This window comes from Gavia stellata, unplaced genomic scaffold (genome assembly GCF_030936135.1).
Source record: "Gavia stellata isolate bGavSte3 unplaced genomic scaffold, bGavSte3.hap2 HAP2_SCAFFOLD_89, whole genome shotgun sequence".
NCBI classification, from domain to species: Eukaryota; Metazoa; Chordata; class Aves; order Gaviiformes; family Gaviidae; genus Gavia; species Gavia stellata.
In genome coordinates this window covers 24,043-48,093 of record NW_026776466.1, presented here as the reverse complement: position 1 = coordinate 48,093, position 24,051 = coordinate 24,043, and the positions used below count along the sequence as shown (strand labels likewise).

Here is a 24,051-nt window from a genome sequence, read left to right as displayed (position 1 = left end):
AACGCAACATTTGTTTGGGACGCAGCGATCAGCCAGCTGAAAGCTGGTGTCTGGTTCAGTTAATGAAGGCATGTGCAAATGGGGAAGGGGCTTGTGTCAGGATTGGTGAGGGGAAGTAGAGGCAAGATCTTAGGACGGAGAAAATAGTCTTTGATGTGGAAGGTGAGCTCAGGTTTCTCTGCTTTCCTCTGGTTCTTCTGAGACGTAATGTTCTCCAATTTAAGCCAAAAGCTGTTCTTGCTGCAGCCAGATTCGATGCTGTCGTGCTGCAGTGGGTGTCAGTTGAATTGCAAGAGGCAGAGTCTTCCAGTCAGTGCCTGGGCTGCAATTCCGTAAAAGAAGTGCAAATGGGAGCAGACAGTGTATGGACCCGTGAGGGTCAAGGAGCAAGGTGGCTACAGAAGTGGGGAAGGGGTGGCCAGCCACTGCGTGAGGCAGGTGGTGGCTTGTGCCCTCTGCTGCTGGGGTAAATGGCTGAGTTTTCAGGCAGGGCAAGAGAGGTATGGGAGAGGAGGGAGTAATTTTTACTGAGATTGTGGGGTCTTGTGTTCCCTGAGGCTTGGTGAGCCCTGGTCATGGGTGGGAAGGCTCCCCTGGAGCTCATGCCTTGCTGGGAGCGTCAGGAGGGTGCAAGGTGTCTTTGCAAGCCTCCTGGGGCAAAGGTGCCCATCAGACAGCTCTGGGACAGGGCACAGTGCTCTGCCTGGGCACTTGGCAGCCTCTACAGTGCTGAGACTCAGGGTTTGCTCCTCCTTTACAAGAGGTTGTTGTATAAAAAGAAATTAAAGGCAATTTATTGCTGTAGGGGTCTTAAGCGTCCATTTGACAGTGACACGTGTTATGCTCCATTTCATGCTATTTGGGGAGTAAACAAATTCTACGTTCTCTCAGTATCTCCAATTCCCTTTTGGTCATCTCTTTGCCTAGATGCGTCGTTCCTCGGCTGCGAGTGCTCAACCCGGTCATGACATTTGGACGGTGCTTTCTAAAGTACCCGTATCGGCAGATGCTGACGCTTGAGAACGACAGCAATCTCCCAGGCTGCTATGCAGTTCTTCCTCAGGTTTGGCATCGCATCTACCTCCTTTCCTCAAATGTTGTCAAGGGGTATATTCGGAAAAAAGGAGTTTTGGAGAAGACCTTGCTGGTTTATAGTCAAACCTAAAGGTTTGCTGAGAACAGGAACCTACCTGGATAGAAACTTTAGAAAGCAGTTAAATAGGAACCTGCCTGAATATAAACTTTAGGAAGCAGTTTATAGTCTAGTCTTTGGGGTGCTTTCATGTAGGAGAACTTAGAAGGTCATGAAAGGCTGCTGCAAGGAGGCTGCCAGCACAGGAGCAGGTGTTTGTGCATGCAGCAGCTCTCGGACCCCTCAAGATGCTAAGCCCATACTAGTCTTGCATCTGGTTTTGTGCCTTTCTGCTTTCTCCTAGGGATTTTTAAAAATGTGTGTGAATTGTCATTGTGGCAGATGTTCAGGAGTTCAGAGTGACCTTTGAGGAAGCTTTAAAGTTGGTTTTGATTGTGTGCCTTATAGGAACACAAGAAGGATGCTCCTGTGTGGTACTCCAGCCCCACGCCATGCGGGATTATCCAGCCTCGCAGCTTGGTGGAGGTCCCGGTTACACTGGAAGCCCAGGTGACGGGAGCACAGGACCCAGTGGCTCGTGTCGCGGTGTTTGGGAGCGAAGGATCCCCGCTGGTGAGTGCTAGGGGAGATGTGTGCCTTTGTGCGACTCATCTTGGTGGGGCATAAAGTGTACAGGGATTCTTCCTGGGAAAACATGAACTTGTAATATATGGCTGGTGTGGACAAGGAAAGAAGGGATCCATGGCATAAGCAATGGCTCATGCCCAGAGAAGAGGAAGGATGGTATTCTCTTAGGTGGTAATCCAAGTGTCTGACACAGCATTTCATTATGGATATGTGAGATGGGATAACAAGCCCAGTCTAAAATGCAGCACGATCCCTGCCTCTCCTACTCTGCTGTATTATTAGATGAGCAGCAACCGCTGCTTCATTAGGACTTTTGCTCAGGAGCTCACAGGGACCTCCCTGAATCCTGCTAAAGCAAGCACATAAGAAAACATGCTGAAGTGATGTTTTGTGCAAAGCTGGATTTAAGCTTTTCTGAAGTCAGGCCCATCATGTTTGAGAAATATCCATCAAATCTCTTTGCCAAAACTCCCAGCCAAAGACACGTGAGTCTCCACACCATCTGCATACACAACAGCAGCAGCGACAACAAAATGTAGTCGAGAGAACATTGTATGTAGTGTCCTGGCTTCATCTAGCTGAAATCTAGATGAAATTTAGTTACACTTTAAATGAAAATGATACTAACTTTTGAAGCTTTTGAGAACTTTTGAACTTTTGAGAGGGTAGTGAAACATTGGAATAGGGTGCCCAGGGAGGTGGTAGAGTCACCCTCCCTGGAGGTATTCAAGGAGCGTGTGGATGTGGCATTGTGGGATGTAGCTTGATGGACATGGTGCTGTGTGGTGTTGGGTGGGTTGGTTTTTGGTGTGTTGTGCCTTGTTGTTGTTGTGTGGTGGTTGGCTTGCTTTTTTTTTTTTTTTTTTTTTTCCCCAGGTTGGACTTGATGATCTTACAGGTCTTTTCCAACCGTAGTGATTCTGTGATTCTGTAAATATAAGGCATGCTTCCCTTCAAAAGAAGGGTTTCCCCCCACTAGAATTTATGTCTGTTATTCATATAATACCAGGAATACACACAAGCACAAATCAGAGGCAAGTAACTTGCATGATCTGTACTCTGAAGAGCCTGCTTTGCTTCTGACTTGTGCTGGTTGTCACAGGTGTTGCTTTGGGAGTGTTAACGAAGTTAGTCTCCAAGTGGGGCTGTGCAGCAGCAGAAGTCAGGGAGGGTGGTTTGGGGCAAGACTGAGCAGGAAAAGGGGTGGGAGCAGGCACAGGGTACAGGGAAGAGAGCTAACAGTGTGGAGGAGGTGTGAAAAAGCAAGCGTGGGAAACTGGGTTTCTTTACCCCCTGATACCGGGAGCTTGTGGCTTTCAGATGGGATGGCTCCAGATCCCACACGTGCTCCAGGCCTTCTGTTTCAGTCTTACCACACTGGAAATTTCAAACCACCCTAATTATCCCTCAGTCTAGGAGTACCCTTAGAGCTGTCTAATCTTTTTAAACTTTCCCTGTTCTTCTTGATCTTTCCTACCTGCTTCCTGGAGCAGAAGATCCATTTAGTGAGCGTTGGAGAAGGACCAGTTGTCTCCGTGCACCCGAGTAAAATAAATTTTGGCCGTATCCAAGTTTTACAAGATGCTTCCCAAACTCTCCGCCTCTGCAATCAGACTGTCATCCCTGCATCCTTCTGGGCAGAGATGGTAAGTATCTGTGGGGCTCTTTTCCAGCAAAAATGGTCCATAGCAGCCTGTGACTTGACCTTTCTATGCAACATTTCCATATCGCTCCCTGAGGGAGAAAGGGAGATATTCCATCACAACGTGGCAAGAGGAGCCTGGCTCTGGGGGCAGTTTTCTCTGGGGAACCCCTCAGTAAAATAGAAAGTTTGCGTAGATGTTTGAGCAGAAATGAGTCTGGATCACTTTTACAAGTTGTCCCTTTGTTTTGTGGAAGGTATTTAGCTCTGAGAGTCATGCTTTTGGAGCTCTAGGCGATGAAGGGAACCCTGTGGCCCTTTGCTCCTGAAAGGGCATGGGTTTCCCTGTGGTTTCCCTGTTCCCTCTGCATCTGCTTTGCCTCAACCTCCAGCTGACGACAGAGACTAGGGTGTGAGGTCTGTCCTCCAACTGCTGGTGGTGAGGCGAGTTTCACACTTATAGGGGGTCACCCCAGCTGGATTGTTGCCCAAAAATATGCTTGTAAGGGTGGTGTAGTGACGGAGTCTGTAGACTCCGTAGGGTTGCAGAGCATCTCTGGAGACTAGCTGCAGAAGAAGGTTATTTAATTCATGGAGGCTGCCTAGTGTGACAAGCTGCGTAGCAGGAGGAGAGCTTGGCTGCTTCCCTGGCAGGGGGAGCAGGGCTGATGCAGGCGGGAAGGGCTCTGGTGCTGAGGCTGGGTGGGATGTGCTCCCCACTGGAGGGGGGATGGAGGCAGGAAAACAGGGTTTGGAGGGGGTTTGTGCTTCTCTGTGCTAGGTGGGTTGAAGTTCTGGGGCTGGTTAACCCAGGCTGAATTTCCCTCTTGCTGCTTTTGCAGCTTGTTCGCTCCAGTTTCTGTGCCCAGGAGCATAAACATAACCTCAAAGTGGGGGATTCCCAGGGCAGCTTTCTTTGGCTCCACAAGGAAAATCTGCTTTCCATCTCTGCAGAGAGCAAGCCACCTCGGATGGGTGGTACTGGTGTATAAATGATGGGGTTTGCATGCTTGTACCCAAGACTGACCTGCAGAGCTCCGTTTAGGTCCTGCCATCGGGGTGTGATGCCTTCCCTCCCTCCCCTGGGCAGCTTGCAGTGCACCCAGGGAGCTTGCAGGGGTATATCTGCCTCTCCATTGCCTCAGTGCCCTAACTTATGGGATTGGGCAATAAATCCCATCCTGCTTCCCGGCGATCTCTGCAAATATTGTGCTAATCAATAACTCGAACTGTAATATGAGGTGGTTCAGGGATGGTTTCTTTCCCTGCAGCAAAGATGGCCTCTGCTGTTCCATAGCCCCTCTGCTGACTCCCCAGCATGGAGTTACCCCATGGTGAGCGTCTTGGCTTCTCAGGATAGCTGCTGCTATCCTGGAGATGTTCGAGGAGGCAGGTGCTGGGAACCTGCTGGATCAGCCGTTTCAGCAAGGGCTCTTCAGACCCTTCAGGACGGTGATGCTGAGCCTGCCTGATGGGAGCAGCACCGTGGCAGGCGAGGTGTGCTCGAGCTACTCCCTTGCCCCCAGCAGCTGCCTACTTTGGTGCTGTTTTGTTGCCTCGGTTGAAGTTTTGCCCTTTGCTGCTGCCTTAGGCTGCCTGGCAGTTTATTGATGGGAAAAAGAGGGGACTGAATAATTTTGGAGATAAAATTTGAGGTGCAGTCGGGTGTCAGGGTGACCTGCACATGTAGCTCTGAGAGCAGAACTGGCTCCGGCCGTCCCTTAGCCTAGCTGGTGGGTGACCTGGGCATCCTTCATTCATTTGCGCCCCTGAACCCAAGTCTTGTGTTCTCGAAGATGCCAAAGCTGCTGCTTTGATTTCCTGCTTGGAGACTGCCGCAGGACAGCGAGCTGGGATTTCCCTGTTTCCCGTTTGATGGCTAATCTCAAAACCCTGGCTCTTTGCAGTTAGGCTTCTGGATCACGGTCCCCACTCGAAAGAAAGAGCTCTTGATTGAAATTTTCAGAGCAGTGTTGGATCAGCAACATTACAGCATGCTGACTGGCAGCTCAACAAACTGAATGAGATTAGATTAAGGGGCAGCAACAGGGCAAATAAAAGGCTGGTGTCTTGTTCAAAGCAGAAAAGGAAAATGCTGTAATGCAGATGGCCATGGTGGTATCCTTAACCACCACATGCAAATTGCTGTTCCTGTCAAGTCAAGCTTTCTTCTTGCTTTATGGGAGAAAAGAGCATTATCTGAGCAAGCAGAGATGTTTTTTGTGGATAACTTCACTTTGGGATAGACACTTAAGGAATTACCTGGAGTACTCCTCATCGTGCACAGGCTTCCCCGTACCCCTCTTGTGTCTGTCGGATGAGTTGTGGGGAGCAGCACTGAGCATCTCTGCCACCAGAAGGAAGGAAATAAAAAACCCCTCCAAAGCTGTGCCTTGAGATGGGGCTTTTTGGGTTTGTAGTGGAGTGTAGGGACTTCATACCCTAGTCCTTGGTTGGCTTATCCCTGCTTGCCGGGGTAGCTGCAGGGCTGTGACCCTTGGGGCCAGCGTGTCATCCCGTGCTCACCCACTGAATCCTGTGTCTGTCTGACGTACCTTTCCTTGTCAGATTGCTTTCCCAGCTGCCAGGCAGCCCTGTTAGAGCATCCTGTGGATCCCGCAAGGGGAGGGTTTGCCTTTTTTGTGGTAAAAAAGACTGGAGGAATAGGTCAACATGAAGGAGCTGCTGCAGCTTAGCTGGGGGCTGATGCGACCTGCTGAAAAAAGCAGCCATTTCTCCTCCTTGCTGTCGCTGTCATCTTCTTTTCCTGTTTCCCTAAGTGTCTGATTTTTGCTGTATTGACAAGTGCAAAAGAGTTGTATTGATTAATGGAAGTGTTTGCTTTCCCTGCAGAAAGGCAGAGAGAAAAAAGCATCTTTCTTTGATCATTTCCTACTTGTTTGTTGTCACTCTGTCTCCTCAGGCATCTTTTATTTGGCTACCAAGAATGACATGTCTCAGCATCACAGAAGGCAGCTGCGTATCACACCTGTGTGATCAGGAAGGAAAAGACAAGGCCTAGGGTGCAATTTTTGTTCATCAGCAGCAGCTTTCTTCTGCCTGCATAACCACCGCGCTGGGTGTGTTGTGTGCTACCGCAGGGAGGCAAACGGTGTTTTCCTGGTGCCTTGTAATGAGGGAGGAGAGAGGAAAGCTTTCTTGGGACTTCCCCTTGTAGTGACGGTGCTCTGTTTCCTAATTTTGGGCTCCTGTCTCCTTTGACGGGATCCTTGACCTCCCTAATCCAGAGCCCTGTGCTCCTGATGGAGCTCACTGCCGCGTGGTCTCCAGCAGCGGTCATCCAGCCAGATGTGTTGTCGTCTTCAGGAGAGCACCTGGGGAGCAGATCCCCTTCCACCTTCCCAGGGATGAGCTGCCCTCAGATTCAACTGGAGCTGATGTTGCAGAAGAGACCATGTTTTGTTTATTTAAAAAAAAAAAAAAGAAGCTGCACCTGTTTATCTTCTCACTGGGATTCCCTGGAGAGAATCAAGTGATTTTCAGGCAGCATATAAAGAGTTTTGGTCAAACTCGGTGTAAGCAAGGAGAGAACATGCAGTTCCCATTCCCATATTTGCTTCTCTCCTCATTTAGTGCAGGTTTTGTTTCATTTCCTGATTTCATTGCATATTATCTCAAGCTTTTGATGACATTCCCTTTATTAAAGAAATGGTCATATGGAGAGACAGCAGAACAGGGAGATAAACTTCAAAACAGTGCCGATAAAGAGATGCTGTTTTAATGATTCTGTTTTTTGTTCTTGCTGATGTGCAATTTTGTTGTTATCTGAGCAATTTGTGCGGGCTGTGGGGAGGGAAGGCTTTGAAGAGCCTGGAACTGAGTTTATTAGTTTTGCCAGTGCCTGGAATAATTTTGATGCCTTTGGCATGCTCCATCCTGGGATGCAGGCATGCAGACCTGACGTGCAGTCAGCCTAAGGAGTTTTCATAGCTGGGGCACCTCCCCACGCTGCCGGGACCCTGAATGCTCAGCAAGTTACTGCTTCCCTGTCCTCCCGCTAGTCTTACCCTTGTTAGCAGAGGTCGTTTTGGGGGGGTTATTTAAAATGCTTTCCATGACTTTGAAGTGCTGCTTGGTTTTCTGGTGTTCTTCTCCCTTGGGCTGTCTGGTGTCCTGTTAGAGCTCAGTGCCACCAGGCTGACAGATGGAAACTCAAGCTGACTTCACCTGGATCAGGCACTTGGATCATGTCAGGCCTCCAAGCTCATCATTGCTTTTCATTAAAAAAAGAAGAAAAAAGCCTTTTCTCTTAGAATACTGAGGTGTTTTGGGTGAGTAGTGCCTGTTGTCCCAAACACAGCACTGAACTGTGGGGTGTGTGTGCCACTAACACTGTGATGGACGCTTTGAAGCCGTACATCTACATCCCAGTGCATTTCATGCTGGCCGGGGAACATTGCATGCATTTCTCTTTGTCCGCTGCAAGCTTGCTCCCTGCGACTGTGCTTTTAAATGGACCGGGGGTCCAGCCCCCTCATTGCCCCATCTGTAGTGCAAGGTGCATGAGAAACCAGAGGAAGAGAATGCTTGGGAAGCCCGGGCCATGCCCACAGGGCATGTCTTGCTCTTTCTTTCTGCTTAGTTCTTTACTGCCCTGCTGTAAACACTTACAGCTGAATGTTTCAAAGCCAAGGACAGTGGGACACCTCGCTGCAGCTGGTGATCAGTGGGGACCGAGTGCTTCAGTCCTTCAGGGGCTGTTGAGAAGCACTGCCTAACTCTTGGGAGAGACGACTTTGGTGTTGGGGTTTTGATCAACCAGTTTTGCAGAGTTATTCTTCAGGCTCTCAGCAGTATCCCCCAGGCACGTGGCTGCCACGGTGGGATTTGAGCAGTCCTCTGGCTTCCTCTGGCCTTGAGCCTTCATGCAAACCCGGCCACCATTGTTGGGAAGCCAGGAGAGAGAAAGTAGCTTCCCTTGGTGTGCACTCCGAACGAGAGACCAAAAGAGGAGCGGGAATAACATTCTCCTGAGGATGAGCATCTCTTGGGTCGGGCAAAACGGGGTTAATGAAGTGAGTCTGTTAAAGGAGGGTAAACTACAGGTTGTAAAAGCTCCTGCAGAGTTGCTGTTTGCAGACACCGTAGCTTAGATTTAGGGAAATGAAGCCTTTCTGGTTTTTACCCTCATATCTTTTAGTCCTTCCTTTTCCTGCACCCCACAAGAGACCAGGGTCCATGGCTTCCATGCTAAGTTAGTGTTTGGCTTGTCTTGCAGGCTGGCAAACGCTCGCGCTGGAGGATTGAACCCAGTAAAGGAGTGATCCCCCCCGAGACGGAGGTGTCTGTAACCATCATCGCAAACTTGGACGACACGGAGAAATTCAGGGACGAGGTGAACCTGTTCATAGAGAACAGCCGTTCCTATGTCATCCCCGTCCGGGCTGTCGGCATTGGCACCACCATTGTCACCGACAAACCCTTTGGTCCGGAGCTCAACTTGGGACGCCACTTCAGGTAGGCTACCTCTCAGCTCCCGCTTCTGCCGTGGGCTCAGCCAGGAGGAGTTTTGCTGTAGTCCTTCAGGCTAGTTCTCCTTCCGTGCTCAAGGTCCTGGCTCTGTTTCACTGAAGCCACAGGAATTCCTTTAGAAGCATTTTGTGGCCATTTGAAAGATGTTAGATGCCCTCAAAAGCCACCAAAATGGACACCAGTTGCTACATTGTCACTGAATTGCCCTTACTTCTAATACCTTTATTTCCTCACTTCATCAGATAAAAATACAGAGGAAAACCAGCAGGTCCCATAAGCCTCCTGCTGGAAAACACTACATCACGAGTATAAACATATTTCCCTTTGCAGTAACATGGCTTGCTTTTTCACTCACAATGGAGTATCGTCTTGCAACAGCGGAAAACCATGGAGGTAACTTGTTAGCAACTCCTCGAGTAAAGTGATGGTGCTGCTTTATTTCCCCTCTGCCGGGAGTCCTGGAGGAGCAGCAGAATTTGTCTTTGCCCTGTATCATCCCTCAGTTCACTCGTCTTCCCTGGCTCCCCTGCCAGGCTGCTCTTTATTAGACGTAGTTGCTCTTTCCTGGTTTCTCCTGCCTGCTTTCCTCCCTGTCTCCTCCGTCAACACCGCAGCAGCAGCCCGGGGCACGGGCAAGCGAGGGTGGCTGCAGGCCCAGCTCTGAAAGGGAGAGGAGGAGAGGTCTGCTGAGGTTGGGCGGGATAAATTGAGAGTATTCATTGAAAGAGCTTGGCTCGGAGGAGGGGATTTGTTGATGCTACCGTGTGTGTCTGAAACCAGGCACGTCCTTCTAAACAGGGGAGGGAAATAAGCCTTTGCAAAGTGCTGCTTGCCTTGTGTTGGAGACCTTTTGGGGCGAGAGGCATCATCTTCTCGAGGTGCCTGTTGCTTTCCCTGGCCGCAAAGAGGGTCCACAGTGCTCCGATACCTACATTTTTGGTTAGAAAGAGCAGGTTAATCCTACCTTAAGCATTTAGGATAGATTTTTAGCAACTTAAATATGCATCCACAAGCCATCCACATCAGCAGGGATGTTGCAGGGAGGTTGGTGCTTGCCCAGCGTGTCCTGTGCTCTGTGCAGCCACAGATTGGCTACACAACACAGGGGACAATGTTGGGGTGGCTCATGTCATTGTGCTCTGCCCCCCTTCACCCGCAGGCTCTGTTTGGAGTTGTTGCCGTTGGTGTCGGCTGCAGAACTGCCACCGAGTGAGCTGTGGTGGGACCCCAGTAACATCTCCGATGAGTTGGGCTTTCCCAGTGTTGTGGTTTAAGCCCAGCCGGACTAATCACCACACAGCTGCTCACTCACTCCCCTTCCTCAGCTGGACTCTCTTTACCGAGAGAGTAGTGAAACATTGGAATAGGCTGCCCAGGGAGGTGGTAGAGTCACCCTCCCTGGAGATATTCAAGGAGCGTGTGGATGTGGCATTGTGGCATGTAGCTTGATGGACGTGGTGCTGTGTGGTGTTGGGTGGGTTGTGGCTTGTTGTTGTGTGGTGGGTTTTGGTGGTTTTTTTTTTGTTTGTCTTTTTTTTTTTTCCCCCAGGTTGGACTTGATGATCTTACAGGTCTTTTCCAACCGTAGTGATTCTGTGATTCTGTGACAGGAGAGAGAAAATATGAGGAAAAGGCTCGTAGGTCGAGATAAGGACATAGGGAGATCACTCACCAATTACCATCATGGGCAAAACAGACTCAACTTGGGGAAATTAGTTTAATTTATTACAAATCAAAACCAGAGTAGGATAATGAGAAGTAAAAGCAAATCTTAAAAAAACCCAACACCTTCCCCCCACCCCTCCCTTCTTCCTGGGCTCAACTTCACTCCCGATTTTTCTACCTCTCCCCCCGAGCGGCGCAGGGGGACGGGGAATAGGGGTTGCAGTCAGTTCATCACACGTTGTTTCTGCCGCTCCTTCCTCCTCACGCTCTTCCCCTGCTCCAGCGTGGGGTCCCTCCCACAGGAGACAGTTCTCCATGAACTTCTCCAACGTGGGTTCTTCCCACGGGCTGCAGTTCTTCATGAACTGCTCCAGCATGGGTCCGTTCCACGGGGTGCAGTCCTTCAGGAACAGACTGCTCCAGCGTGGGTCCCCCGCGGGATCGCAAGTCCTGCCAGCAAACCTGCTCCAGCGTGGGCTCCTCTCTCCACAGCTCCACAGGTCCTGCCAGGAGCCTGCTCCAGCATGGGCTTCCCACAGGATCACAGCCTCCTTCGGGCATCCACCTGCTCCAGCGTGGGGTCCTCCACGGGCTGCAGGTGGATATCTGCTCCACCGTGGATCTCCATGGGCTGCAGGGGGACAACCTGCTTCACCATGGTCTTCACCACGGGCTGCAGGGGAATCTCTGCTCCGGCGCCTGGAGCCTCTCCTCCCCCTCCTTCTTCACTGACCTGGGGGTCTGCAGAGTTGTTTCTCTCACATATTCTCACTCCTCTCTTCTCCGGCTGCCGCTTCCCGTTTTTTCCCCCTTCTTAAATATGTTATCACAGAGCCGCTACCACTGTTGCTGATAAGCTCAGCCTTAGCCAGTGGCAGATCCGTCTTGAAGTCGGCTGGCATTGGCTCTATCAGACATAGGAGAAGCTTCTAGCAGCTTCTCACAGAAGCCACCCCTGTAGCCCCCCCTGCTACCAAAGCGCTGCCACGCAAACCCAATACACCCAGAGCCACAAATTCTGCATCTCCCCAGAGCTGCTCCGAGCTTTCATCCGTTGCTCTCCACAACACACACCATTTCATATTAAACTTGTAAACCTCGTTATTTTTTTTTTAACAGTCTGTTTCACAGACTTGTTTGTTCTATAGTATATGCTTGTGTGTTTGTATTTAGCTGTTTATGGCAGACATGCATTTTGTAAGCCACATGTTCTGTACCTTTCAAAAAGACAATAACTGTTCCAGGAACTCTTCATTTCCTGGTCATGCTCAGCTTTATAGAGGGTAAAATAATGACTCCAGACTAGCCTGCGGTTAGTGTTTCTTTACCTGAAGGAATCAATTTCCATTGAATATTCATCTGGCTTTATATCTAGCTCTAGTTCTTCATCTCTGGTTGTCGCTCCGTTCCCTCAGCAGCTAGAGCTGGTCTTGCTGCCGTGTTCGTATTGGGAAAACTTCTGTTGATCCTGTGTTCTCAGAGTGCATTTATCTCCCTAAACTACAAAACCAGCTGCACTGTTGAGGCAAAGGGCGATATGTTGGGGGCGATGAGGGTTGGCTGCTCTCTAAGGGATGGGGGGATGAGGGGGATCCCACCAGTGAGGCAGGTGGTGCCCGGATCACCAGATGAGTCTGTATACCCTGCAGCCTCCCCAGTAGCATCTTTGGAGGAAGCCACCTGAGGCAGCAGCTCCCAAGGGGAAGGTGAAATGGCAGCGAAGCTGTTCCTCCCTCCACTTGCAGCCAGGCCAGGCCAGCTCAGTGTCTGATGCAGCGAGACCTGCAGGAAGCCCCTTGGAAAAATACTCTGATTATTAAGCCCCAAAGGCTGTTGATGCTCTGTTTGCAGCAACTGAGATGATGTTTGTGTTGGGTCTGGCTGAGATGGAGTTCATTTTCCCCGCAGCAGCCCTCATAGTGCTGTGCTTTGTATTGGTAGCTGGAAGGTGTCGATAAGGCACCAGTGTTTTGGGTACTGCTGAGCAGTGCTCGCACAGCACCAGGGCTGTCTCTCCGACACTCCCCCCTCACCACTAGGCTGGGGGTGGGCAAGATCTTGGGAGGGGTCATAGCCAGGACAGCTGACCCAAACTGCCCAAAGGGGTATTCCATAGCATATGACGTCTGCTCAGCAATAAAAGCTAAGAGAAGAAGGTGGAAGGGGGGGCATTCGTTATTACGACGTGCGTCTTCTGGAGCAACCGCTAAGCGTACTGAAGCCCTGCTTCCCGGGAAGTGGCTAGACATCGCCTGCTGATGGGAAGCAGAGAATAAATCTTTTCTTTTCCTTTGCTTCTGTGCGCGGCCTTTGCTTTTGCCGTATTAAACTGCCTTTCTCGTGACCCACGAGTTTTTTTCCATCTTATTTTCTCCCCCCTGTCCTGCTGAGGAGGGGAGTGATTGAGCGGCTTGGTGGGCACCTGGCGTCCAGCCGAGGTCAACCCACCACAATGTTCTTCACGAAGCTTTTCCCTGCTGTGCACAACCAGAGCAGCTGCTGGATGGTGATAAACTTCGGGGCAGCCAAGGTCTGGCTCTTGCTGTAGCTTTGAGCTAGGTCAGCCTTTTGGGAGGTGCCTTTATTGCTGAGTGTGCAGTTGGATAATGCCTTCAGGGTACTGAAGCTGGGTGATCGCTGGGAAATGACAGCTCCCGTGACATTTTCCATCTCTGCTTCTCTTCTAGCCTGGACCCCTGCTGCTACCACTTCAAGATGACGAATAAAGGGCGACGCACCCAATACCTGTATTGGACAACAGAAGGTTTCAGCCCATTTCACCGGCATCGTCGTCTCCCTGCCATTGGTGCCACCAAGGGCAAAGATTCCGCCCAGAACCCCAAACCTGCCTGCCCCGTGTTTAAGCTTCGGCCTCTGAGGATGGAGCTGATGCCGGGCAAGACTGTGGAGATGACGCTGGAAGGCTTCTCCAGCACTCCGCAGGTGAGGTCCCCCATGAGGGCTGAGCCTTTCCCATCAGATCACGTCCACTGGGACTTCTTTTGCAGCCCCTTGACATTTGCCTGCGAAAATGAGCAAGAGCTTTCCAGAAACTGTTTTAATGCCACAAGTTACGATGGGAGCACCAGTTGCTTTTCTTGCTGGCCACCATCAGTTGCTAAGGCTTTTTTGTGTTTCTAGAACTACCATAAACCCAACTTGCTGACACCAAAATGGGGGCTGAAGGAAGTATTGCTACTTCAGGGGCCAAGGGCAGCTTATAAGGTGTCGTGTGCTGGGGCAGAAAGGAAGGGCAGGGCAAATAAGTTCTACTTACACTAGGGGCACAGGCAGAAAGTAGATTAAAAAATGCAAGGTCATCTATCTGGGGGAAGCAGTGAGCAAAACAAACCACCTGTGAAGGGAGGGAGTGTCTGGGAGCAGCATCATTTTTCCTCTGTAGACAAACGTAAGCAGAGGGCTTGTCTAGCACTGAGTCCTGGAGGAAAAAAAAACGAACAGGGTGTGTCAGCTCTAATGATCATTCCCCATGTGGGAGCCTGTTCCCAGGGACCTTTATAATTGGCAGCTTGACTTTTGTCAGTATTTCCATAACAGCTCGCCCCAGTCTCTCAGCCAGCCCCGGTGTCCCAAGGGCAGCCAGGTCTTGCAGCAGCCTTGGATGGCAGCTGAGAGGGGGGGGATTTCAGCAGGGTCACTGGGCGTTCTCCCTGGACCCTTCTTTCCAGGGGGAATCCAACTCTGCAGAGAAACTGCCAGCTACCCCTGGTGTGCATTCCCTGGCTCCAGGACCACTGGGCACAGATGTTTAAGCAACTATGGACTAAATCTGCATTAAGCTCCTGCTGATACCAGTGCTTTGAAAGGTTTTTTTAAAGGGTTGCCCCAGTGGCAGCTTGAGGAAGACTTGATTACTCACTCAATTGACTGTGATGGGATTGTCCCTGTGCAGTTCTGAGCCCAAAGGTTTTGCTGAAGAGGGAAAAAGGTACTGGAAAGGAAACAAAGTGATCAGGGCACTGGTGAGGGTGTCTTGCCTGGAAAGGCCAAAGGGGATCTGTGAGCTCAGCTGTGGCTGCCTGGCTCATGCAGTCAAAGCCCAGACCCTGGGAGTGGGCTTTCCACCTTACTTGGGTCTTGGGAACTTAATTTTCTTCAGGTTGGTCAGAAGCCCAACTGCCTGCACTGCCTGTGCAACACAGATGATTTTGGAGGCTGTAGACTCCGAGGAGTTGTTGGGTTGTGGTGTTGTACCAGAGGGAAGAATGAGAAATGACAGGAGGAATTTGGGAAAGTGAAACCATGAGAAATCAGGAAAAAGTCTTGAACATAAGAGCATCCAGCTTCAGCAGAGGGTTTTTGTGTGGAGTGCAAGACATCTCTTTCCTAGGGAGATTTCTTTTCAAAGCAGCTCTAGAAGGGCACAGTACATCCTAGGAATGAGTGATCCCCTCTTTACCTGAAGGCAGGCTGGCTATTTGGGTTTTTGCCATGTATCCTTTCCACTAAGCTTCCAAGGGAGGGTTTGCTGCCATTGGCCCTTCTACCACTTGTTTCCCTTAATATAGTTATATATTTTTTTAATCAGTTCCTACAGCTTTTTGTAAGGATTATGCTTAGCGATGGGGCACATCAAAACAAGCATCATTTGGGGCAGGGATTATTACGATTGTAGACAGCACGTGACTCAAGTGCCTTTTGTGGATGTTGGGGTGTAGCGGTATGGATGTTTGAGTGCAGCATAAATAGGGTGTAGCATAGAAAGAGAGAGGGCTGTTGAGGAGACGAGTGACTGTCACTTTAGGGCAGTAATACCTGTTGATGGTTGATGGCCAAGATCCCATGGCACAGTTTTTATCCAGGCTATCAAAATCCTTTATGTCCACGGTCGGGTGGCTAGCAAATGCGGGGTGTTTTCTGGACGCCCTGCTAGCACCCGCTGGGTGACGTGTGACTCTTGCATGCAGGTGGTGAAGGAGCGGCTGCTGTGTCACGCCATGGTGGGGAGCAAGGCAGGGAAGGCACAGATCATGCAAGTGGACGTCACCTGTGAGTTCGTTGCTCCCATTCTGCAAATATCCTGCAGAGAAATCACTTTCCGGGTGGAGAAGGTAAGTCTGCGGATTGCATGCTGGCATTGAATAGCTTGGCTGATGACTGAGAGCCCGTGGGGTGTGTGTGCTTGTGTTCAAAGGGGGAAGTTAAATATCTTGTCCGAGTCCTCAGGGCTTTGACTATTGATTTGAGCAGGACCAAGTTTTTGCCATTAACACCGAGATCATTATTTCGTTCCTCTGGGCTTGGGGACAGTCTCACCAGCCGTATTCGGCCTTTCTTGATGTGGATACAGAATTGAGCTGCTGAGCCAAGGGCACAGGGTGAGACGTGTGGGACCCACGAGAACAGCGTGGGCTTTGCGCAGCCCCCTCGTGTGCTGGGGCTGTGGGTGGGAGAGCAGAGAGCTGCAGCTGAGCAATGCTAAACCCCCTCCTCACCCCTCCTGAGGTGCTTTGTAAAGTAAGTGAGGACGTTTTCAGGGATGGGACTGGTTTTTAACTTCACTGATGTAAAACTGAGATTACAGCTGCTCTGCTGAAGGGGGATCGTGGCCACTTCTAGAGAGACACCAGTTTCTGTACTCAGTATAAAGGGAGGTTTTTGAGGATCCTCCTTCAAGGCACAGTGAAGTCTGAACACTGATCCTGTAGGGGAGCTGAGAAAAACTGAGAGAGCTGTCAGCTCCTCAGGCTGATGAGGGAAAACTGTCATCTCTTGTCTCTCTTTGCCTTCTCTGCTCTTGGTATGCTCTTTGCATTTCCCCAAGCCTCACTTTCTTCAAAGGACCCGCAGATGTCCTTCAGCTGCAGTGATGGTAATATCAACACAAAGGAGGAGCCCTCTAGTCTCTGGATCCTGACTCCTGCATCATCTTTCTCTCTCCCATGAGGTGTCTGAAAAAGAGAAGATACTTCATTATTTAGTTTCTGTGTTTTCAGGTCTCTCCTCTGGTTCCCAGGCTTCCAGAGAAGCACAAAATCCTGTGAGCAGGGAGTTCAGGTTTAATTAGAAGCTTTTCAGCTCTGCCTGATGTCTGCCTGTGGTCTGCTTGATGCCACACGCTCTGATTTATCGAGTACTACGAAGCTGCAGCTGATTGATGTCAATACACCCCAAAGTAGTTTCCCAAAGCCTGTCTAGTTTATATAAACCACGCAGAGACAAAAGCTCTGGGTTCACGTTCTCTTTTGATCTTGTTCAAGCAGCTGCCTCCTCTCGGGGTCCTATCCCCCCATCTGTACGTGAGACTGTTTCCCTGTCCCCCGGGGGATGCTCTAGTTTCTAAACACGAAAAGCATCTGATCTACTTCAAGGAAACCTTTCTAGAAGGGTAGAAGTGAATAAAAATAGTAAATAGAGATGTATGCTCTTTTGGGGTTGAAAACCTTGAAATGCATCAGAGAGGGGAAGGAGGTCCGTGGCCGCTTCAGGTTGCTTTTTTTCCTTGTCTCCTGTTTCTGTAGCAACCCAGTGATGTCCTAACTCTTCAGTACCAGCCTCTTTCATTAAAAAACATGTCCTCCCTGCCACTCAGCGTTGTCCTGGCCTTGGAGCAACCCTTCGTGATCTGCGATGCGGACCGGCAGCCCCTCCCCGCAGATGTTCAGGTGAGCAGCCGTGGACCTTCCTGCTGGTGGGGTTTGAAGAGGGAGGAGAGTGGTGGTGCATTTCTGTTGGGAGGTCCTCTGGTAGAGAGGTTTATTCTTTAGAATCAGCAGTAGACTGGCCTGAACTAAATTAGATTTGAAACGAGTTGCTGAAGGAAACGAAATATCATCTGAATTGGGGAAATGCGTCCTGGCTCTAAGCCATGAGGAGAGGGGAGCGTGCAACTAGGTCTGGGCACGCCATGTAGTAAAGGTGTCTCCTGGAAACCATCCTAGCTCTCCAGCAGCCATCCTTGGATAACCTCAAGAGCAGCTTGCTCCCTTCAAGGGCAGCCCTGCTTTCAGGAAGGCTGAGGATGCTCCTCCAGCTGCTCCCTGGCACCTGCCCCATTGTTGGTGGAAGGTGTTGGGTATGGACTCTGCTAAACGTGTTGTGGTAGGCACGGCCACCATTTCTGTGCCGTGCCAGTGACTAGCACCTGCAAGGGTGAGGCTGCAATGCCGTTGCGCTTGTGCTGTGAGGAAAAAGATGTTCCTCTAGAGTTGGGGCAAAAGGCCCGGGCTTGCCAGAGTGCTGGTTTGGTTATGTATTTAGCGTATAGCTTCTGTGGGTCCAGAATTCAGGAGGACAATATTTCTTTCCCTCTTGTATGGATTCAGAGCCCAGAGGCATGAGCGTGAGATAGTCTCAGACCAGAGTGTTGTGGTGCTTGCGGGCAGGCGCACACTGTGAAGAAAAGGAAGGATGAACTGAGAAGGCCACGTTGGGGTCACACGTTGAATATTTACATTTTCATGCCGTCAGACCTTGGGACTTCATCACACTGGTGGTTAATACTCTTCATCTCCTTGCAGCCCATGAAGCTGGAGATAGGAGAGGAACTTCATCTCTCCATCAGATTTAACCCTGCTTATGAAGAGGGTTTGAATATCTGGGTAGCAGAGAAGGCTCTGAAGATACGCTTTCTCGAGCACCCTCAGGAGGAGCAGGTCACCGTTCGGGGAGAAGTCTACTTCCCCAATCTCCATTTCCCGACCATGGCCGTGGACTTTGGGTGCCTCTTGAATGACACCGAAGCTGTGCGTTATGTCAGGATGACAAACTGCAGCCCACTTCCTGTCCGGTACCACTGGTCCTTCCTGATGGACAGCCACGTGGACCAGATGAGGTATGTGCGCCTCTACCCTCTCCTTGAAGCTCTTCTTCCCAGTGTCCTGTTTGTACTTTGCAAAGACCAAGCTGTTTGCCTGGCATCCGACGAATTGCTTTCAACTTTCCCTTGTGGAAAGAACACCTACCAGCTGTGGTCAGGCTAGATGCGCAGGGAATAGGTGATCTCCACCAGTTTGATGCTGGGAAAGAGGCAGCATTCTCCAGGAAAGCTGGTGTGGAAAGCTGCTTTCTCAGACCTTCATGGCCTGAGGCAATTACCACCTTGGTGAAGTGAGTTTTCATCTGCTCAACTGCACGTTACATTCGCCAAACAGCTCTTTAGTGTTTTACAGCGAAATGGCAGGTTCTGCTGCAGCTTTGGGTACAGCTGTAGGTGTTGGTGGGAGGACTTGTCTGAACATCCCCTGGGAGCAGGGCCACCCAGCGCTGGTCTGTGGTTTCCAAGCCAATCATGCAGTCCTGCTGGAGCAGATCTATAAACACATTTCTAGCAGTTCCTCCTGCTGTGGCCTCTCTGCATAGTACAAAAGTCTAGTCTGGGCAGTTTTGATTACAGTAGCAAATGGGTTTTCCATAATGCCTTAGGAAACCGAGCAAAGTTAGCCATTGTGCATTGAAGTGCTGCTATTACAAATAGTAGAGATCCTCAATAAACAGTTTTGTTTAGGGCATTGGGATCTGTCTCAGAGGAGACAACCTACTGGGAAGTGGAAATTAGCTATGGTTATGAGGAGGGCTTGGGGGAGAAGACCTGGGCATTGGGGTAGCCCATTCACAGCTGGCTCTTGGCAAGTAACAAGAAGTCTTTAGTGTGGCCCTTCTTGATGCATGGCACCTTCAAGAACAGACCCTAAAATGCAGAGGAAACTCTGCAAAAGCAGGTGGAGAGAGGTGGGCAGGGGAAGAGGAGCAGGGCTGTAAGCTCTGCTTGGAGGCCCCTGTCATCTCCTGGTAAATGAGATTAGGGTTTAATTACTAGCTAAAGGGAAAATCTAATTTTGATGATAGAACAATGCATGTATTTTATAGTAAGAGAAACAAACGTATTACAGCAAAGCCTGTGTGGAATTAATTTCCTCTGGAGCCACTTGTTGGCCGATTGCCTGTTTATCTTGACTCTTCTTTTTTTAGAACCAGTTTAGGTTTTTGGAAATGTAAATGCTGAATCAGTTTTCAGCTTTTAATTACCCCGGTCTCCACCTAAAAAGGCTTTGCTGGACCTGAGCCTGCAGGTGCTCATTCTTCCAGTGGACACGGAGTCACCCAACTCTGCTGAGTCGGTAGCAGCTGAGGGTCCAGAGCATCTGGCAGGATAGCAGCCTCGGCTCCAAAGGGTTTGGCATAGCCCCTTTGCTGGCTCGTTAGCACTGTGGATGTTACAACAGCTCCCTTTTCTGCTCTGCATTTTAATTAAGCAGTAATGTACTCTCTCTGGGTCCCTCAGCAGACACCATGTGATCCTCTGTGGCAGAGCTGGAAATGAAGACTGTCTCCAAGCTATTCACACCTCAAATGGCTCGTGAAGAGCCCTGCAGAAGGGCAACATGTCAGATGTTATTTCTGGTCCACATTAAGCACTGTTGGTATTCTAAATTGTCCGATCAAGGTCACTCAGTCTGACACTGAGGGAATCAAACACGAGGTCCCATGAAGGTGAGATCAATAGAATTTAACCGTCCATACATCTAACCTTGCTGGAGCCAATCATCAGAGGCTCCCAGCGTCAATCAGACACACACACACATTTATTTTGGCCAGGAGAGAAAAGTGTTGTTTCTCTGCCTGGAGAAGATGCTGTGTGCTTGGATCTCTTTTCTTTTTTCCTCTAATTGTTCAACCCATTTTTTCCTCCTTACTCTTCAGTCACTGCTGCTACTTTGAGCAGAGCAATCATAGAAGCAGCAGAGTCCAACCGTTGCTGTGTGGCTGGACATGCCCAACTCACACCAACCCATGCCCCTTCTCTGACACTGCTGAGCCATAAATCTCTCCTGGGTACTCTTCTTCTCTGTGGTTAGAGACAGAGTGAGAATAGGCTCTCCTTACCTCTTGGACCTTTGATAGCTCAAAGCTGAGTTAGGCCTTTGCACCCAGATGTTTTCTGTGGTGTTGGAAAGGATCTCCAGAATGGCCCAGCAGGAGATAATAGATCTGGAGTCAATTTCAAACATTCCATCATCTTTCTTATCTTAAAGGTTTCTTCTTGAAAGACAGATTTGTCCCCCTTTCTAAGGGCAGTACCCAGCTCCTCAGCTTTGTTTGGGATTCCCATCAAAAGGAAGACATTAAATCCAAGGGGTATACAAGGATTTTCTTAGAGACCTGTGACAAAGGCTGCCAAAGGCTCCTCCCCAAACTTAGCTGTTCTCTAGAGTTTCCATCCTTTATTAAGGATCCATGCCTTGTCATTTCCTTTGAGCATTGCTGTTCCTGCATCACCTCTTCATCCCCTTCACGCGAGACATGTTCCCTCCCTGGGATAGAGCTAACACACGCCTTGCGCTCCGTGTGCCAGGGTGGATCAGCAGGGGCTCTGCACCTCCGTGGCACATGTCAGGTCCCCTCCGTGTGTTGATCCGACGTCTCTGGAGAGTGGGAGAGTCTTGGCTACAAATCCAGCATAATGAATTGCCGGTAGATTCTTTGGGGAAAGGGATTGTTGGGCTAAACATGTAGAAGATGACTCTTCCCTTTCCATCCAGGATTTTTTCAGCCAATTTGTTTTGAACAAACCAGCAGCCTTATCTCCTCCCAAGTGGATCTTCCTATAGCATTAGGAATTCCTCATGCCGCTGCCATCTCTCCGTGCATGTCCCTTGGCAGGTTGCCCTGCAGGGACCCTGCGAGCCAGATCCCAGCCTTGGTAGTGACAAAAAAACCCCACAACCCCAAGTCTGTGTTATATTTGATGAGTTTTTTGCTTTGCTGATGTTTTTATAACAAGGAAGATGGAAAACGTAGAGAGTGAGAAACCGGGCAAGGCAAAAATTTGACAGCAGTGCTCTGTCAGCAACCAGAGGGGAGAGGTAGCAACATGAGCAGCGAGAATATACATCAGAAATGCATACATCCACCGTGCCCCTGCTGCTGGGGAGTCTGGGATGGGTGACAGTAGAGCATACCCCCTTGTCACCCCCCAGTGCTATCAGCTCCTTGGGGCAGTACGTTTTGGGCTTTGGTAGCCCTATGGGTGCTCATTCTCCTGCTTCAATCCCATGGGTAACTCAGAAAAGGAGGACTGAGTCATGATGGAAATGTGCTGCTGAAGGAGTCTTTCAGCTGCGTGTGGTTTGGCAGCAGCCGAGAAGCGGTTTGCTCGGTGTAACACAGAAGTGGCCTCTTCTTTCTTGGAGACGAAGTCTCTTGGAGCAAGGGCTGGGTGCCGGGCAGGCTTCACTTCTGGGGTGGCAGTCCGGCTGCCGTGAACAGCTTATGGAGAGGCTCTGTACTCCTGGACAGAGGCACTGGGGAGCTGAAGCAAGGGAGACTTGGGGAAATTTGCGACCTGTTCCCCTCCAGAAAGGATGAGAAGTAAATACAGTGAGTGCCAAGGAGGGGTTTGGAGCCAGGAGTAAGTGAGCATATGTTGTTACCAAGTCTGTATTAGAGACATAAACCCATATACTAGGTGTGTACATTGATGCTTTATCAGAACAAAGGTTGGAGGGTGATGATTTCCTATTTGAAACATGTCTGTAAGCTTGCTGCTTCTCTGCGTTCCCCTTCAGCATGGTGACCCTCACCACGTACCCTCCAGCTCTGTGCCTTCCAGCACGACACTGCTTTTTCCCAGCTCATTTGCTGGGAAGCTGCAGGTTTGAGACAGCTTCTGCTGCCCCGGGGCTTCTGACCAATGGTTTCACTGTTGAGCACCTGGAGGACTTTTACCTGGGCCATCGCGATGGAGGTTGGAGCCCAGAACGGCTGCGTGGGAATCACTTCAAGTATTACACTTGGGTTTTCTGAGGCTCAGCCTCCTCCTTTGTATGAGGGTGACAGACCCCGAGAGCTTTCCTTTGCCCTGGCAGATGGGGGAGCAGCCCCAGGGAGTTGGAGGAGTGGATTTAGGGCAAGGGAGGTGAAGGAGAACCCATTGCTTGGGTGAAAAGCGCTGCACATCCCCCCTGAGGTGCTGTCAGGCAGCTGATTCTCTCCCTGGCTTTGTCCTGTGCCATCAGGACAAAGCTTGGGAGATGTCCATGTGTCATCCACGCCCTGAGTGGGCTGCGGTTAGATGGGGGTTGCCTTCTGGTTTTACAGCTGGCCAGCAAACGCTGGTTGGAAGGTGACTTCTTGCTGTGCCAGCAATGTTCAGCTAGGGAACCTGGGGAGCAGCCGACTTCTCTCTTTGCTTTCTGAACGTCTTCATTACCCAAGGCTCACAGTGGGAACCCGCGGTACGTTTGCACTGCAAACGCATCCCTCTCCATATAAATGCCATTACGCCTGTGCTGCCGGGATGGCTCATGCTTTAATTGCTGCTGGGCTGCCGCTCAAGGCCCCGTCTCCGCAGAGCTTTACTGTTTATGAAACAAAATGTTGATTTTTTTTTTAATTTTTTTTTTTTAATTAATTTTTTTTTTTAAGGCAGATGAGGAGAGTACCAGTCAGGGAGATCGTTTCCCAAGACATCATCACACATTTCTTTTTCAGAAAGGGCGGGATCTGTCTGGCATGTGCCAGTGCTCTGTTTTCCTGTTGTATCACTGAGGAGGCAGGAGGTTGTCCCGGCGTGGAGTAGCAGCAATGCGTGCTGTTCCTCTCAAAGTCAGGTGGCCAAAGCCAGTGTTTTGGTCCTCAGTGGTTTCTTTGCCAATGATTTCTTTGGCCACCGCCACCAGCTCCATGTGCTGTACGTGAGGAGCCACTCTGTGCTGCGATAAACTCTGTTAAAGGTCCCTGTGAAAAAAAAAATAATCTCTCATCCAGCTGGCCCATCTCTTCATCCCTGAAAATAGCCACAGTGTGAAGAACTGCCATTCCTTCTGCCCTCGTAGCTGCACAGGAGCATTGATTCACAGAATCATAGAATATCTCAAGTTGGAAGGGACCTGTAAGGACCATTGAGTCCAACTCCCTGCTCCTCGCAGGACTACCTAAAACTAAACCATATGCCTAAGAACATTGCCCAGACGATCCTTGAACTCTGACAGATTGCCGTGCTGCTCGCAGAAGCAGGTGGATTGTCTTTGCCCACTCAAAAAACAAGTAGCAATTGTGTTAAGAGTGTATGGCCCCTGTGTTCAAACAGCTCGGGTGAGGACTTTGGGATGTTGAGGAGGTATCACCATAAATCTACATCTCCTGACTCGGAGAGGGAGGCAGGCAGGGGCAAAGAGAGGGGAACCCTTTAGCTCTCTACAGCAGAGCAGCTTGGGGAGGACTTCAGCTCACAGGGAGATTTCATGGGGCTCTGCAAAGGAGCTGGAGTTGTTATTAACAACTCTCAGGAGTTGTTTTTAACCCGCAGTATTCATCAGAAGCGCTCTAAGAGCCGCAGTTTCATTTCCTTGCTAGGGTGGATCACAGGTAGCAGTTTTGGGACAGCCACTGTGATGATGGCCAGGCTCATGCGCCGAACTGGTGCGCGGCCTGGTGCGTAGCTGGAGGGCTTCAAGGTGCTCCTGGCCCTGGATATTTGTACTCCCATGCTGCAGGCATCTCCCTTACCACCCAGGAGAAGTAGTGTTCAGTTGCAGGCTGCCCAGAGGCACTGCTGTTGCAGCTGAGC

General features: G+C 50.1%; 1 protein-coding gene across 1 annotated transcript in view; it reads left to right on the top strand.

Moving 5' to 3' along the window:
• Window positions 1-964: 964 nt before the first annotated feature.
• The window catches only part of LOC132320986 (hydrocephalus-inducing protein homolog), a 34,773-nt gene continuing 11,686 nt past the window's right edge, over window positions 965-24,051 (top strand). Inside the window, exons 1-7 of the mRNA XM_059834609.1 lie at window positions 965-1,063; window positions 1,541-1,705; window positions 8,602-8,840; window positions 13,208-13,463; window positions 15,449-15,592; window positions 17,003-17,146; window positions 18,002-18,315. Coding sequence (XP_059690592.1) covers window positions 965-1,063; window positions 1,541-1,705; window positions 8,602-8,840; window positions 13,208-13,463; window positions 15,449-15,592; window positions 17,003-17,146; window positions 18,002-18,315 — 1,361 coding nt within the window. The remainder of the gene's footprint in view (window positions 1,064-1,540; window positions 1,706-8,601; window positions 8,841-13,207; window positions 13,464-15,448; window positions 15,593-17,002; window positions 17,147-18,001; window positions 18,316-24,051) is intronic.